The sequence below is a fragment of the Balaenoptera acutorostrata genome, chromosome 3 (assembly GCF_949987535.1).
Source record: "Balaenoptera acutorostrata chromosome 3, mBalAcu1.1, whole genome shotgun sequence".
Classification (NCBI taxonomy): Eukaryota; Metazoa; Chordata; class Mammalia; order Artiodactyla; family Balaenopteridae; genus Balaenoptera; species Balaenoptera acutorostrata.
In genome coordinates, this window is record NC_080066.1 from 178,296,314 (window position 1) to 178,312,764 (window position 16,451).

Genomic DNA, 16,451 nt, shown 5'->3' on the forward strand with positions numbered 1-16,451 from the left:
TATTGACCCATGCACCAGGGAATATTAATGCCCACTTCTCTCCCTAGCTTAGTTGGACAGGTTCACACTGACAAATGTACCCTGAGGCTGTCCCATGCCTGCCCCAGACTGTGGCCAGAGCAGTTTAAGATCTGGTCCTGCCCTCAAGGAACAATTGTTTGGTGTCCTCCCTTCAAATTGCCCCCAACCCCTGGAGGTTTCACAACCTAGGAGGGTCTGTCCTGGTCTCCCCGCCTCCCTCTCCCCTGCCCCTCAGGGCCAGCCAGTGCGTGCCTCTGGCTGCTTCTCACCACCACATGGGGGCAACGTGGCAAGCCACCATCTCCCAGCCCTAGGGGGAGGCTGGTGCTCCCCCTAGGATGGGGCCCCATCCCCCGAGCTGGAATGGATGTCCAGCTTGCCGTGCTGGGGGCAGAAATCCTGTCTCCTCCGTGCTGGGCCCCACTCTTAAAGCTTGGCCCTCTCTGACACCCCATAGCCCACACGCCCCAAACACTCATGCCCCTGGTGGGGACTGGACCTGGCTGTACCTGGGAAGGAGGTATACAGGCCTTCTCTGTTTTTCCCAAACCGCTCGGGATTCTGGGACTCTGGCCCAGGGGCATGTCCTTTTCTCAGAAACCCAGCAGCATCTAAACTCTTTGGGCGCCTCCTCCCCGGCGGTAAGGATCTTTATCTGGATTAGGAGGGGGCACACCTGGCCCTTCCCATCCACTGCTTTCCTTCTGGGCTGTTCCTGAGTTTAAGAATTGGGAAGTAAGAAGCCCAGAGCTGGCCTCTCTGTCATACCCGGATTGGTAAGAAGAAGCAGGTTATAGAAGGGAGGAAAGTCTTCGTTAGTAGTTCGAAAATACCCTTTGGCCACCCCGGGCACATTTCTCGCTTTCGCGCTTGAAGGGGACTTTCCGTAACCAGATTTTCACCCACTCCAACCCTTCGGTCTTGGGTCAACGCCTTGGACGTTGCGGCCGCGGTCCCCCAGTGGGGCTTCCTCTTGGTCTGGGTGGCAGCCGTGTGCTCTTCATTCGCAGGCATAGGCCTCCCTGTGTCCCCGGGGTCCTCTTCACCTGCCCCGTGTGGACAGGCCGGGCAGGGGAAACCAGCTTTGGAGGTTGGGGTTCCAGGGAGAGGTTTGGGAATAGTCGGCGTGATACAGAAACTTGGAGGCTGGGATGGGGTTTCCAGGAAGGTTTAGGGAGAAAGGAAGGGGCCTAGGAACGCGCGCGGAGAAACGCCGTTATCTGGGGGCGCCAAACCGAGCTGAGCAGCCAGCAGGATTAGCGCCGCCGCCAGGTCAGCAAGCGCGGAGGAATTAGGGTTGCCAGGGACAACGCGTTCTGGGCGGAGCTGCTGTTGGGGTGGAGCTTATGGGGATGTGGGCGGAGCCTTGGGAGGCGGAGAGAAGGCGGAGCTGGGGGGGGCTGAGCCAGAAGTGGAGTTGTGATTGGTGGAGATCACATGCTCTGGGCGGGGCCTGGGAGCTGGGAGGCGACAGTGTTGATGTTAGGGCGGAGCTTCAGGATGGGCGGGGCGAATCCGGGGCAGGCCCCGAGAGCTGGAGCCGGAGGCGGAGATGTGGTTGGCGGGGACCGAGCTCCTGGGAGGGGTCGGAGCCGGAGGGGGCGGAGCCGAACGGGCGGGGGCGGTGCTGGGTCGCGCCAGGCCTGGGGCCGAGGCGGCGCGCGGCGCTGACAGCTGAGTCGGCTCGCGGCCTCCCGCCCCCTCCGTGCCCGGCCCCGACCCCGGCCTGGCCTGCCCCGGAGCCATGAGCCCCGGGCTGCTGATGCTGCTCGGCAGCGCCGTCCTGGTCGTCTTCGGCCTCTGCTGCACCTTCGTGCACCGCGCTCGCAGCCGCTACGAGCACATCCCCGGGCCGCCGCGGCCCAGGTGAGCGGGTGGTGGGGGCGGGGGCCTGGATGGGGCTCTCGCATGGGGGGCCGGGGGACCGCGTCCAAGCCGGCATCGGGTCCAGCCTTGCCATTGCGCGCGGCCGCTTGGAAACGGCGGCAGGGAGAGGGGCGCTAACTATTCTTAGTAACAAATTACTCACAGCCGCAGCAGCTGCTCGGCGCCCACCGCGCTCTGCTGGGCCCCGAAAACGTGATGGCAGCGACAACCCTGTTAGGTAGGCGCTATTGTTACCCCATCGTTCAGACGAGGAGACTGAGGCGCGCAGAGGCAAAGTCACCTGCCCAAGGTCACACAGTTGGTAAGCCTAGATTTAAACCCAGGTCAGCCTGGTTCTAAAGTGGGTGCTCTTAACTTTGGGACTTGGATGGGGTCACTCAACCTGGGTTGTCATACACTGTACTTTGGTCACATCCCCCCTCTTTTTTTAAAATTTCTGTCCTGGTATCTCCTTTTTGTCTTCTCCTTAGTACTTCCATTCCATCCTCGGCCCTCACCCCACTCACCTTACCTCCCCCCAACTCCACCAGAAGCTCACCTTTCTGAAGCTTAAATCAGACGCGTCATTTCTGTGCTCCAAAGGCTTCCCATCACTTAGAACTAACTCTAATTCTAAATTAAATCTACTCTGGGGCCAGCAAGGCCCCTGCTGAGCTCTCAGAACCCACTCTGTACTGTTCTAACCCCTTGCTTGCTCACTGCTGCCTCCAGTTCTTTCTGCATGCACCCACCCCGGCTGAATCCCTCCTCCCGGGTCTTCCTGTTCCCCATCCACCCTGTATAAAGCCCACCTCCTAGCTCCAAACTCCTTATGGGGCCATCATCCCTGAAATTACCTTCTTTTCACCTGTTGACTGTCTGTTCACCTGTTGACTGTCTGTCTCCCCCTTTAGAATGTGAGCCCTGGGAGGGCAGGGATACTGTGTGTTCACTTGTGTATCCCCAGAGCCTGGGACTTTGCAGATGCTCAATAAATATTTGTTGACTGAATGAATAAACAAGGGTATTAGACACACTTTTTAAAACCTCAGGACACCAACATTCTGGAAGGCACCCACCTCCAGCACACGCCGGATGCCCTGGCGTTTGAAGCCTGAATCCCTGCTTGGTGGGTTCGGGAAAGATCTCTGTAGCTGGGGACACAGGGAGGCAACTGTTCTCCCTGCCAGCTCTCTCTCCTCCCAGGTGCCCTCTCCCACCCTTTTCCCTTACTTCGCAGCTGTGTCTTCCCCTCCATCTAGATGGTTCTTCCCCCAGCCTTCTAGGCTTGTCTTAAATGCCAACTCCTCAGGGAGGCCCTACCTGCTCCCACACGCAAATATATTTTGTTCATTTTATAAACTCTAAGTCACCTGAATGGTAATTGGGTAACTATTTGTGCTACCTCTTGTTAAGTGTCTGTCTCTCCCATAGGCCTGTGTCTGTCTTGTTCACTGCTGTGCCCCTGACATCTAGCTCAGCAGCACCTGGTCCATGCACAGTAGACCCTGGATAAACTCTGATCCAAGGTGGATGGTGGAAGTCTCCTGCCAATTCTGTTAGGTACACTCTCACCCTTTCAGGTTTTCAAATCAGCCGTCAAGAGCTTGGAACTGAATGAGTTTCGTGCTCATTCTGACAGACCTCCTCATGACTTGACCTTCTCATAAACCCAAGTGCTTCAAACACTGCAGACCTGAGCCAATCTCTGTGTCTTAAGAAGAGAGAACTTAAATCAAGCTCCTCTTGGCTACTCTCCCCACATCAATTTTTTAAATTGCATTTAAAAAAATAAAATTATGTATGCCATAACATTTACCCCTTTAAAATGTACAATACAGTGCTTTTTAGTATAGTGACAGAGTTATGCAACCATCACTGCTAGTTCCAGCACATTTTCATCACTGCAAAAAGAAACCCCATAACCATTAGCTGTCACTCCTCATTGCCCCCGGAACTCCCATAGCCCCTGACAACCACTAATCTGCCTTCTGTGTGTATAGGTTTGCCTGTTTTGGACATTTCATATAAATGGACTCATACAATATGTGACCTTTTGTGTCTGGCTTCTTTCACTTAGCAGAATGTTTCCAAGGGTCATCCATGTGGTAGCATGTGTCCATATATCTTTCCTTTTTATGCCTGAATTCTCCCTCAAGTCTTACACCACAAAATCTACATGTGACCTACAGGTGGGAGGGTGGCTGGGTGGAGGAGTGGGGGGAGGCTGAATATAATTGGGGTCGGGATCTTTATTCTAAGAAGGTCAACTGAACAATGCATATACAAAAAGATTTTGGATTAAAAATTGGTTGGTGGTCAAATATAAAACTGCACTAAATGAAAGTTCTGGAACCTCTTTTTAGCATAAATCAGATGCTTTGGCATTCAAAGCCTGGATCCCCAAACCATGACTGGCAACACCATGGTTGACAAGAAATCTATGCGTATTGAGTCTCCAGTAGTGTGCTTTAGGGCTTTGCCAGCTTGCAGGCAAGGAACCCTCTGCCCTGCAAGAGGCAGATGCTGTGCTCTCACAACCCCACTCTTCATCCTCTTTATTCTGCAAGAGTCACCAGCAAGATGCCCTCCCTGAGTGCCCTGCTTCTGTGTGCTTATTACAAACAACATCCTACTGCAACGATCCGTGTAACAGCTGAAAACTCAGGCGCCATGTTCAGATCCCACACAAACACTTGTAGCTTCTGTATTTCTCTGTCACTGCTCTGAGCTTCCTCATCGCCCCCCACTCTCCTGGTAGTGTGGGATGAATGTAAACTTGACAATGAAAAGTCTCTCTCTCAGTTTTTATTTCTTTTGTAATAAGTTTTACAAAACTCCTGGGCCGTGTTGGTTCTCTCCACCCTCTCCTGCTTGCCGAGTTGCCAGGCCTGGGGGCTGTTTGGCAGTTGCTGGGTGGTTCTCGGTGATGGTGGAGACCCACGGCTGGCTCTGCTGGGCGGCGCATCCAGTGGACTTGGGGTGCCCAGCTGAGCCCTCAACCACCCCATCCCTCTGGCGCGAGGCACTTTCATGGCCCCTCACCCTCACCCTCACTCCTAGTGGGTGGCCCACCTCTCAGCCATCTCGTGGGCTCCCGCCATCCCTCTGTGGGGGCTCTCCAGATGACTTCTGCTCCAGTGCTGTCCCAGACTTTCTCTGCCCACAGGAAACCTCGGGTTCCCACTGTGCCAGTCGCAGGGTTATAGGAAACTATGCGTGCTGGGGACCAGGAAGGGGAGGGGGATTTTTGCCCTCTCCTCTCTCCCTGGGCTGCTCTGCCATATCCTGTCTACCACCAGGGGCACACCAGGTGGGCTTCGGTCCGCCCCTCCCCATCCCAGGAGTCTACCATCCCCTCCTTCCATCATCCCGCATCTAATGGTTTCTAACCCCTGGTCTTTGGGACCTGCCTTCGCCTCCCCAGCGCCCCCTGCAGGAACAGGAAGGAACGGGTCGTAGGCTCCTTTCTTGCCTGGCAGTGAGGACCCCACGCCACTCCGTGCCCTTGACCTTCTTGAGGTGTCACTCACCTGCCTCCCCAGGTGGCTCTGGACTCCGGTGCTTAGGGTGGAGACTCTCAGGCCTGTGAAGGTGAGAAGGGTCCAGACTCTGTTCTCACTCAGGTGACCCAAAACTGAGAATATTCTCTCCACACCTGCAGCTTCGGGGAGTAACCATGGGTACTAGATTATTCTGGAAATACAGCCAGTCATGTGTGATGTCCACGGTCCATCTTGCCGCAGGTGGGGCGGTGTAAGTTCAAATCCACTCACCTCGAGTGGGCGTGGCTGCCCGGCGCCCCGCCGAGCTTCCTAGCGCGGGCGCCGCTCGCCCGCTCTCCCCTCAGTCCCTCACCTCCTGCGCCAGCCAGCGCATGCTCAGCCTTTATTCTCGCCTCCTCCTTCCCTGAGCAAATGAACAGCCTGAGACAACTTCCCTCCAGGGCTCTGCCGCCACATCAGCCCCTTGCCTGCCCTGAGCCACGTGCCCTGCCCCCTGGGACCTCGGTGCTCCTGGCCAAGGATGCCCGCCCCCCACCCCCACCCCACTGCTCCGAGACTCCAGCAATGCCCCCTCTCCTCCGTCATCACTTTTCCTTCTCTTCTGCATCATTCCTATTTTTATGTAATAGGCTGTAAAACAAACCTCTTCCCCCTCAGTTGCTCTAGCTGCCGCCCCACTATCCCAGCTTTGCACGCCCACAGCAACACCCCCGTCCGAAGCCTGCCTGTCTCTGGCCCCTGTTCCTCCCTCCCCTTCTCTCTTGAATCCACCACCCGTCAGGCTCTGGCCCCCACCTCTCCACCCAACAGGACTTGATCAAGGCCCCAGTGACCTCCGTGGAGCTAGACGCATGGTCAGCACTTGGTCCCCATCTTGCCCAGCCCCTCCGCTGCTCGGGGCAGGGCGGATGCCTACCTCCTCCTTGAAGCCTTTCTTCTCAGGTTTCCCCCTCTCTCTCCCCTGCATCTCCTGCTCAGTCTTCCAGGCTGGTTGTCCCTTTACTGCCTGTACCCCCAACAGTGGCTCACTCTTGGGGCCTCTTCCCTGTCTACACCCACCCCTTGTGGTCTAACCCGGTCTGTCAACACCACTTCTCTGCTGAGGAGTCTCGCATTGACATCTCTAGCTGGGAGCTCTTCCCTGAACTGCAGCCTCAGGTGCCTACCTGCCTGCTTCCCTTCCGTGTTAGATGGGCAGCGCACACCTAACAGCTCCAAGGCTGGCTCCCAGTTTCATCCACTTGTCTCAGGTTGGTTCCCAGCAGCCGATCCTGAGACAAGAATTGAAGTGTAAGTAGTTTGGGAGGGGTGATCCTGGTGGGGGTTAGGGATTGGATGGAGAGAGAAGGTCAGAAGGTCAATAAAGCAAATTACCTCTGGGGGCAACTGAGATGCAACCCCCTGGGGAACTCTGGGACCCGGTGGAACACACGATCCCCCCACCCCACCACGAGGTGGAGGGAGAGGGGGTCACTGATGGAGGGCTGCTCTGGGGGGTGTTGAGCTGGAATTTCCAAGCTACTCCCCCTGCAGGCAGAGCCAAGAGAGCACAGGGCAGAGACTCGGGTTCTGGCACTTGGAAGCCTCTCCACCTGCAAGGACAAGGGTAGGGGGTGGGTGCAACAGTGTCTGCTGCCCCCACCAGGCCCCCTCTCAGTCCTCCTCACCTTAGTGAGTGGCAGCTCTGTCCAACCTTCCAGCGGCCCAGGCCAAAAGCCCCAGGGTCATCCCTGACCCCTGTCTCACACCCCACATCCAGTCCATCAGCAGGTCCCCTTGGCGCCGCCCACCTTCATGTACATTCAGAGTCTGACTTCTCATCTCTGCTCACAGCCCCCTCACTGGTGCCCCTGCTTCTACCCCTGCCCCCCACCTGCCCTGTTTACTCTCAGCTCTGCAGCAGCAAGGACAATTCATTTAAAACCCAATTCAGATCCCATCTCTGTTCTGCTCAAAACTCTCCAGTAGCCCCCACTTCACCAAGCTCAAAGCAAAAGTTTGGATAACAGCCCACAAGGCCGTACACGATCTTCCCCCCATCTTGGTGACCTCATCTTGTACCAGGTTCCCCTCAAGCACTCTGCTCCAGCCACACCGCCTCCCTGCTGTTCCTTGAACTTACCAAGCACTCTCCTACCTCAGGACCTTTGCACCCACGATTCCCTTTGCCTGGAATGTTCATCCTCCAGATACCTACGTGGCCAAGTTCCTCACTTCTTGCAACTCACATGTCACCTTCTTAAAGGGATGTTCCCTGAGCTGCCTATTTACAATAATCCTCCTACACCCATCCCCAGCTCTCCTTACCTCCCCCAAGTCTGATTTTTCTCCCATCACTGTCTGACTCCCTATTTACTTATTTATTTATTCACTCTGTCTCCTCCGAGGAGAATGTGAGTGCCATGGTCCAGAAAACCCCAATTGCACTTTTGTTGTCGCCCATTCTGGAAGCTGTAGTAAGTGAGCTTGATGGGAATAAAGTTAAACAGGAGACAGGAAGTCACCAGTACCTTGGAATGTGCCTAAGGTGACACCACACAGGATTGTTTACAATCTGGTAATCGCACTGCTGAGTTAACATGACCAAACTATGTCCTGGTGAGAAGGACTGTGGGGCACCCTGGTACCATCCACGCACCTGGGGCCAGGTGACTTCCTCTTCCCAGCCTTGGTTGCCCTACCTATTAACTACGTTAACAATAGACCTACTTCAGGAGGTGTGGGGAGTTCAGATGGGGTCGAGCTTAGCATGGTGCCCAGCATTTAGTAAGTGTTCCATGAATGTCTCAGGTTATTCCTCATGCCAGCCCCCAATCTCTGCACCAGGGAGATGGTTTTATCCCTCTCCATATTTCTAAGAAAACTTCCGGAGCCAGTCAGACCCGGATTTGCATCTTGCCTGGTGACCCTGAGCCAGGACTGTACCTCTCCGTGCCTCAGTCCTCCCATCTGTGAAGTGGGCCTGATAATGCCAACTTCACAAGGTCCTGTGGGGAAGGGAGCACTCTTTGATGGTGACTTCCGGTCATCTTAATGTTTCCCATTTCTTCTAGTTTCCTTCTAGGACACCTCCCCTACTTTTGGAAAAAGGATGAGGTTTGTGGCCGCGTGCTCCAAGATATGTTTTTGGATTGGTGGGTCCTAACTTGTCATTTGTTGCCCCTACTCCAGTCTCTGCCCCTCACGAGCCAGCTTCCCCCAATCCCCTAACCCCCAGTCCAGCACACACCCACCTCCCCAGCCCAGGTCACTTCCACCCCCAGCAGTTCCTCCTCTGAGGCACGCAACGGTGGTTCAGAAGGCAAGCTCTGCCTTTTGCCAACTGCGTGGCCTTAGACCAGGCATCAGAAGCTCTCTGAGCCTCAGTTTCTTCATCTGTAAACTGGGTGGGGGTGTGACTAGGTAACAGTCATTGTTTAGGGTGGTGCTTTACACTTTTCAGAGACATGATATTGCTTGATTCCCAGCACAACCTTTTGGAGCAGAGGAGGAGGGTAGCAACCCTATTTCATGGATTTGGAAACTGAGGGCAGTGGGGGATGTGACTCAGCAGTGAGTCAGCAGCAAGGCAGAACCTTGGCCCCAGACCCCTGCTGAGACCCGCCCCCTCACCCCGTCCCCACCCCCAGGGATGGGACGCCCTGTTTCTCCAGCTGAACCTGGGCTGATCTGATGATATTCACATCTCTGGTAGTTGACAGCCTCCTTCGCATCACTTTGGTTTCCAGGGCTAAGAAGTACGGACCTGTCGTGCGGGTCAACGTCTTCCACAAAACCTCGGTCATCGTCACGAGCCCCGAGTCGGTCAAGGTAGGAAACAGAGTGGTTTCCAAGGGGAGCCCTCCCCTCCCCTGGGATGGGTGCATGAAACTCTACCCCAGGGACTGTGGGAGAAACGTTCCAGAGTCACATGCATTTGGGCTGGTTTCCCAAGGATCCTGACGGGAGCAGCATCTTTCCCTCTAACCACCCACTTTTCGGCAGTGGGGGTGGGGGGGCTCCTAAAAGCAGGGCTGTTTGATGTGGGCAGTGGGTTATTGTTAGAATCTTCTGGGTTGGGAGTTTTGCCCAGCTGGTGCACATGTGTCTGGTTAGTTCACCTCTCTTAGAAGTTCCTTCATCTGCAAGGTGGGATTATAACCCCTTTCTTTTAAGACTATGATGGGAACTAAATATTGATCCATTTATTTAACAAATAAAGGGTCAAAAGATGCTTCAACATGCACTTTTCTATGTACTTCACAATTATTAACCCATTGAATCCACAGAGGGGTAGGGACTCTTATTAGTCCCCATTTTAGAGGTGAGGAAACAGAGACAGGCAGCATCAGTTGGCCTATAATATGTGCAGGATGGTGTCTGCCATATAAGTACTAAGAATAGCCAGTTGGCAGAACTGGGCTTAAATCTGGGCTCTGCCACCAACTGGCTATGGAACCTTGGACAAATTACTGTTTCACTCTGAGCCATACTTTCCTCGTCTGTAAAATAGGGATGATGCCTCTCTTACAGGTGGTTATAAGAATGGAACTGATGAACTGGGAGATTGGGATTGACATATAGATACACTAACATGTATAAAATAGATAAGTAATGAGAACCTGCTGTGTAGCACAGGGAACTCCACTTTGCTGTACAGTAGAAACGAATACAACATTGTAAAACAACTATACCCCAATAAAATAAAATTAAAAAAAGAACGGAACTGAAATAATGTGTGTGAACCATCTAGCCCATGCATGGTACACAGCAAGTGCTCAATAAATGACGGTGCTGTTATTCTCACGGTGGGTACTGAGCTGATGTGCGGGGGTGATGGTCTGCTTAGACAGTGGCTGTGGTGACACTAAGAGGGATAAAATACAACTTGGGGTCTAGATCACAAGACAAGTTGAATGACCATGGTGTCTCTAACAGGATGTGAAAAGTCATTTTATTTTTAAGAAGTTTCATTGCGAATACAGACACATGCCTTAAGACTTTTTAAAGCATGCTACCAAAAACCATACACAAGACCTTCATGATGCTCAATGAGATAAGAACTTGAAAGATATATATTAATATGATGAATTACATTGCTTAGCATTTAAGTGTTAAATCAGCACTTCCTGGTCATGATACAGTTTGTTCCTGGATACACGGATACAATTTGCTCATCTTTTGTTAAGAAGTTTTGTTTCTGTATTTTTTCTTCTCTTGATCCCTGGCTTTGGGATCGGGTTAATAGGCCTCATAAGATGAGTTGGGAAATGTTCCCTCTCCTCTGTTTTCTGAAAGAGTTTGTATAGGAGTAGTGTTATTTCTTCCTTTAATGTTTGATAGAATTTACCAGTGAAGCCATCTGGGCTTGGCATTTTCTTTGAGGGAAGTGATTTTGTTTTCTTTAAATGATGCAATCAATTTTTTAAATTGATATATGGCTATTAAGATTTTCTATTTTTTCTTGAGTTTTGTATCTTTCAAGGAATTTCTCCTAAATTGTTGAAATTACTGATATAAAGTTGTCCACAATATTTATTTATTATCTTTATCATGTCTACTGGATCTCTGGAAATGTCCCCTCTTTCATTCCTGAGAATAGTAATTTGGGTTTTCTTTTATCTTATTGAACAAGCTGGCAAGAGGTTTTTCAATCATATTCATCTTTTCAAAGACCCACCTTTGGTTTTATTGGTTTTCTCCATTGTTTGTTTCCTATTTTATTGATTTCTGCTCTTTTTTATTTCCTTCCTCTACTCACTTTCAGTTTGTTCTTGTTCTAATTTTTTAAGGTGGTAGCTTAGATAATTGATTTTAGATGTTGTTTCCTTTCTAATATAGGCATTTAAAGCTTTACATTTCCCTGTAAGCCCTACTTTAGCACAAATATACCACACATTTCAACATGTTGTGCTTTTATTTTCATTCAGTTTAAAATAATTTCTTAATTCCCTTGTGATTACTTCTTTGAACCATGGATTATTTAAATGTGTGTTATTCAATTTCTAAGTATTATAAGATTTTCCAGATATTTTTCTTTTATTGATTTCTAATTTAATTCTGTAAGGTCAGAGAAAATGTTCTTCATGATTTCAATCCTTTAAAATTAATTGAAGCTTGTTGTATGGCCTAGTATATGGTCTAATTTGTGAACATTTGTGAGCACTTAAAAAAAAAACATATGTTCTGTAATTGTTGGAGTGTTTTAGAAATGTCAATTAGGTGAAGTTGGTTGATAGTGTTGTTTGAATCTTCTAAATCATTACTAATTTACTTTCTATATGTTCTAGCATGCAGAAAGTAAATTACTCTCTACTGAGAGAGGAGTGTTAAACTCTCTAACCCCATCATGGAATTGTCTATTTTTACTCTCAGTTCTATCAATTTTGATTCATGTACTTTGAAGTTTAGTTACCAGGTGTGTACACATTAAGCAAAGTTATATCTTTGTGATGAATTGATCCCTTTATCTTTAGAAATTTCCCCTTTTTCCTTGGTAGTATTCCACTTCTTGAAGTATATTTTGTTTGGTATTAATATAGCCACTTCAGCTGTCTTATGTTTAGTGTTTCATAGCATATCTTTTTCTATCCTTTTCCTTTCTTTTTGGCCGTGCCGTGTGACATGCAGGATGTTAGTTCCCCGACCAGGAATCGAACCCATGCCCCCTGCAGTGGAAGCGCAGAGTCCTAACCACTGGACTGCCAGGGAATTCCCTCTATCCTTTTACTTTTTATTATTATTATTATTTATTTTTAAAAATTTATTTCATTTATTTATTTTTGGCTGTGCTGGATCTTTGTTGCTGCATGTGGGTTTTCTCTAGTTGTGGCGAGTGGGGGCTACTCTTCACTGAGGTGTGTGTGCTTCTCATTGAGGTGGCTTCTCTTGTTGTGGAGCACAGGCTCTAGGCATGTGGGCTTCAGTAGTTGTGGCATGCAGGCTCAGTAGTTGTGGCTCGTGGGCTCTAGAGCGCAGGCTCAGTAGTCGTGGCACACAACTACTTAGTTGCTTAGTTCCTCCATGGCATGTGGGATCCTCCCGGACCAGGGCTCGAACCTGCATCCCCTGAATTGGCAGGTGGACTCTTAACCACTGCACCACTAGGGAAGCCCTATCCTTTTACTTTTAACCTATCTGGAATTTTATATTTCAAGTGGGTTTCTTATAGATAGCATATAGTGGAGTTTTGCTGGTTCACTCAATCTGAAAATCTCTGCCTTTTAATTGGAGTGCTTAGGTCATTTACATTTAATGTAATTATTGATATGTTAAGTTTAAATATACCATGCTGTTATTTGTTTTCTATTTGATCCACCTGTTTTTTGTTCCCTTTCCCGTCTTTTAGATTATGTTTTAGTATTCCATTTTATATCCACTATTGTCTTATTAGCCTCTTTCTCTCTCTTTGTGGTTGTCCTAGGATTCATAGGATAATCTTTAACTTATATCAATCTATCTTCAAATAATATTATATCACTTCATCTCTGTTTACTTTTAAGATTTTCTCTTTATCACTGGTCTCAGAAATTTGATTATGATCCACCTTGGTGTGCTTTTCTTTGTGTTAATTCTATGTAGGATTCTTTGAACTTCTTGGATATGTGGGTTCCTTGAGCATATTTGTAAAATTGTAATAAATGTGTTAAAGTTCTTGTCTGTGAATTCCGTCATCTCCATTATTTCTAGGCTTGGTTATAGGTCAGATCTTCCTGCTTGCTCTTTGGCATGCCTAGTGATTTTATGTTGCACAATGGACATTGTGACTTGTACATTGCTGAGTGCTCAGTTTTGTTTTATTCCTTTAAAGAGTGCTGGACTTCATTCTGGCAGATCACTTTGATCCTCTCCAGGTTGCTTTAAGGCTTTTGAGGGTTGAGCAAGTGTAGGCTTTTACTCTAGAGCTAATTTAGCCCCACTACTAAGGAGTGACCCTTCTGAGGACTCTAATAAAGGCCTTGTGTCTGAGGTTTAACTGTGGCCAATGGGAACTTGAACAATTCTTAGCTTGTTTGAGCTCTGAGAATTGTTTAGCCTATAGTTACCCAGTAACTCTCCCTTTCCCAGAAGCTTTTTACCTGGTCTTGTGGAGTTTCACTCTACACATGCCCAAATTGGTAGTTATACAAAGATACAGGGGATCCCTGTGCAGATTTCTGCACAGGACCTCCTTCTATGCATAGCTCCTTCCTCTTGAGTCCTCTGCCCTACAAATTCTAGGCTTTTCTGGCTTGCCTGGACTCTGACCTCTGTCTTATCAATTTGGAAAGCCTGCTGGGCTGTATTTGAGTTTATTTTTTAAGTACCTTTGTCCTAAAATTGCCTCTGGGCAGAAAGCTGGAGTGATCCTATATTGTAGGGCTCTTGTCTTTTTTTTTTTTTCCCCCTTTTCCTTCTGTCATGGTTCACTGCCCATTGTCCAGTGTCCAAAAGCAGACATTGCATACTTTTTGCTTATTTTTCTGGCTGTTTATGGCTGGAGGGAAAGTGCCTAGCAGTTACTCCTCCATGGGCAGAAGTGCACTGTCATAATGGGCAACAGGAGAAGGCAGCAAGGTGCTGGGGGTTCCCTGTGCATCCCTCATGTCCCAGAGCCCAGCTCACTGGGCCAAACAAAGGATCTGTAGTTCCAGGGACAGCAGGCTGTGGGGACCCTGGTCAGAGACTGTGCTGAGGCTGTTCTGCCTCGGGGGGGCTCCTCAGTTCAGGTTGGGAAGGGCTGGCACAGACCTTGGACTACTCAGAGGTATTTGAGTAGGGCCTGGGAGGTGGGCCTTTACTGCCAAGGTCTTTTTGCAGAAGAGGAAACCAGCAGGAGTAGGATAGTGACAGAACCTGGTTTACAAATGGCAGTTTTTGAGTAGGGGTGGGGTCCCCAGGATGTGGCTTGTGACCTGAAGTCAACATATCTGGGGTTTCCTTTGAGCTGAAAATTTGGCTTAGATTCCCAGGAGCTAAGTCCACAGTCACCAGCAGCCCCTGGGATTAATGGATAGCAGAGATGTCACCTTACTGCATCCCAGTGCCCACAGGGTAAAGCCAAGCGTCCCACAGGGCAGGCTTCTGGGGTCTGGCCCGGCAGCCCCTCCAGCCCCCTGCTGCTGCCCCTCCCCCGCCTCCACACCTCCACTCCTCTGCCTGAATGCACCATGTGACCAGGGTTCCCCTGCCTGGATCACAGCCTTCTCTCCCCCCGCCCCCGCAGCAAATTGCCTGGATTCAAATCCTATGTCCACCGTTTACGATGTGGTGACCCTGGGCCAGTTTTAAACTTCCGTTTTTCATCTAGATGTACGATGAGCATAAAAATACCACCCACGTCTTAGGGTTGATTGGGCATTAAATGAGCTCTAGGACGCTGGTGTGCATTTGGCACTCATGGAGCACCTGCTGTGTGCCAGGTGCCATTCTCTGCACTTTTCACGTAGAAACAATTTTCTCTTCACAGCAACCCTACCAGGCAGGTACTCTCCCGAATCCCATCTTGTAAAATAAGGAAACAGGGGCAGAGGAGGTGAGTAACTCACCCAGGGTCATAGAGTTGGCAAGTGGTGGAGTGAAATATTTGAGCCAGATTCAGATTTAAGCCAGTGGAACCCACAGCCTGAGCTGTCAACCCCTGGGCTGTGCTGCCTCAAAAGCTGCTAGCTAATGTTACTGTTGCTACCCTCCTGCTCTTGGTGAGGAAGTGGACCCGTCCTCCAGGAAGCCTTCCTTGACTTCCACGGCTGGGTTGGCACTAACAACACTGAATCTGTGCTGAGTGTCTCTCCTGTGTCCTAGAAGCCCTCCCAGCAGGCTTCTCCCCTTCCCCACTCTGGTTTCAGAGCAGCCCAGGTCTTTTCTTGTTGTCACCACTTTGGAAGGTGGCGTGGTGTGGGCTCCTGAGTGTGGGCATTGGAGTGAGGAAGCCACCCTGCATCAGTCCCCAGCTGTGTGACCACAGGAAAAAATCACTTCACCCCTCTGTGCCCCGCTTTCCTCATCCCTGAAAGACAGGACTTCCAGAGGGAGTAGGTGAGATCACTCATATGAGCGTTCACACCGTAGCTGGCACTCAGCTCAGGGTGATTATTTGGAGGTGTGTTTCCTAAGAGACAAGAAAACTGCTTACTCCTCTGCAGCCTCTCGTGGGTGCACAAGCTCATGTTGTTTTTTTGGGGATGTTTAGAAGTTCCTGATGTCAACCAAGTACAACAAGGACTCCAAGATGTACCACGCGATCCAGACTGTGTTTGGTGAGAGGTAAGACGCGAGGAGGGGTCTGGGGCAAGGCCAGGAGAGCCTCTGGCTGCAAGTGGAGGGTCCACAGGGTCCAGAGTGTTGGATGTAGCATTAAGTCCCAGTACCCTGGCTGCCGAGCACATAACAGGGGCCATCCGTGGTGGTCACCGCTCTTGTCACCAGCACCTTCCTTCTCGTCCTTTCCCCTCCAGATGGCAGGTGGGAATGCAGGGGTCACTGAGGTTGGGGCCCACAATCACCCTTATGTATGTATGTATGTATGTATTATGGTAAAATTCACATCACATAAAATTCACCGTTTTAACCGCATTGGAGTTACAATTCAGTGGCATTGTTACAGTCGCCATGTGGTGCAACCATCACCACTGTCTGGTTCTAGAACATTTTCATCACCCCAAAAGGTGACCCGACCCCGTCAGGCAGTCAGTTCTCATTCCTTCACCCCGTTTCTCACATCAAGCGTTTGTCTCTTCCGCAGGCTGTTTGGCCAAGGCTTGGTGTCCGAATGTGACTATGAACGCTGGCACAAACAGCGGAGGGTCATGGACCTGGCCTTCAGCCGGAGGTGAGTGTGGCCGCAGACAGGCCCTGGGTCATGGCTGGTTGCTCAGAGGCGGTGCTGGGCTGCCAGCCTGGGTGGGCTTGGCAAGGGCGAGTCTTCACTGGAAGGGGCTTCACCTTCACCCAGGCTGAAGGGAGAGAGGAAGGACATGGCATTACTGGTCAAAGAGAAAGCAAGGCAGCCAGCGGGGTGGGAGTCTGAGAGGCCCCCAAGTAGTTTGTGAACGTCAGGAGCTGAATGACCACAATGCCTGGAGGTGTGGGGTCCCTGTC

General features: G+C 50.4%; 1 protein-coding gene across 3 annotated transcripts in view; it reads left to right on the forward strand.

The window, feature by feature from the left end:
• The first annotated feature begins 1,681 nt into the window (after positions 1-1,681).
• LOC103014370 (cholesterol 24-hydroxylase) overlaps positions 1,682-16,451 on the forward strand; it is a 32,595-nt gene continuing 17,825 nt past the window's right edge. Inside the window, exons 1-5 of one of the 3 annotated variants that reach the window (XM_007178871.2) lie at positions 1,682-1,887; positions 8,447-8,527; positions 9,122-9,203; positions 15,544-15,617; positions 16,096-16,182. In XM_007178871.2, the coding sequence (XP_007178933.1) occupies positions 1,766-1,887; positions 8,447-8,527; positions 9,122-9,203; positions 15,544-15,617; positions 16,096-16,182 (446 nt within the window). In that variant the 5' untranslated portion in view covers positions 1,682-1,765. The remainder of the gene's footprint in view (positions 1,888-8,446; positions 8,528-9,121; positions 9,204-15,543; positions 15,618-16,095; positions 16,183-16,451) is intronic. The other 2 variants (XM_007178873.2, XM_007178872.2) reach the window with 2 other exon arrangements.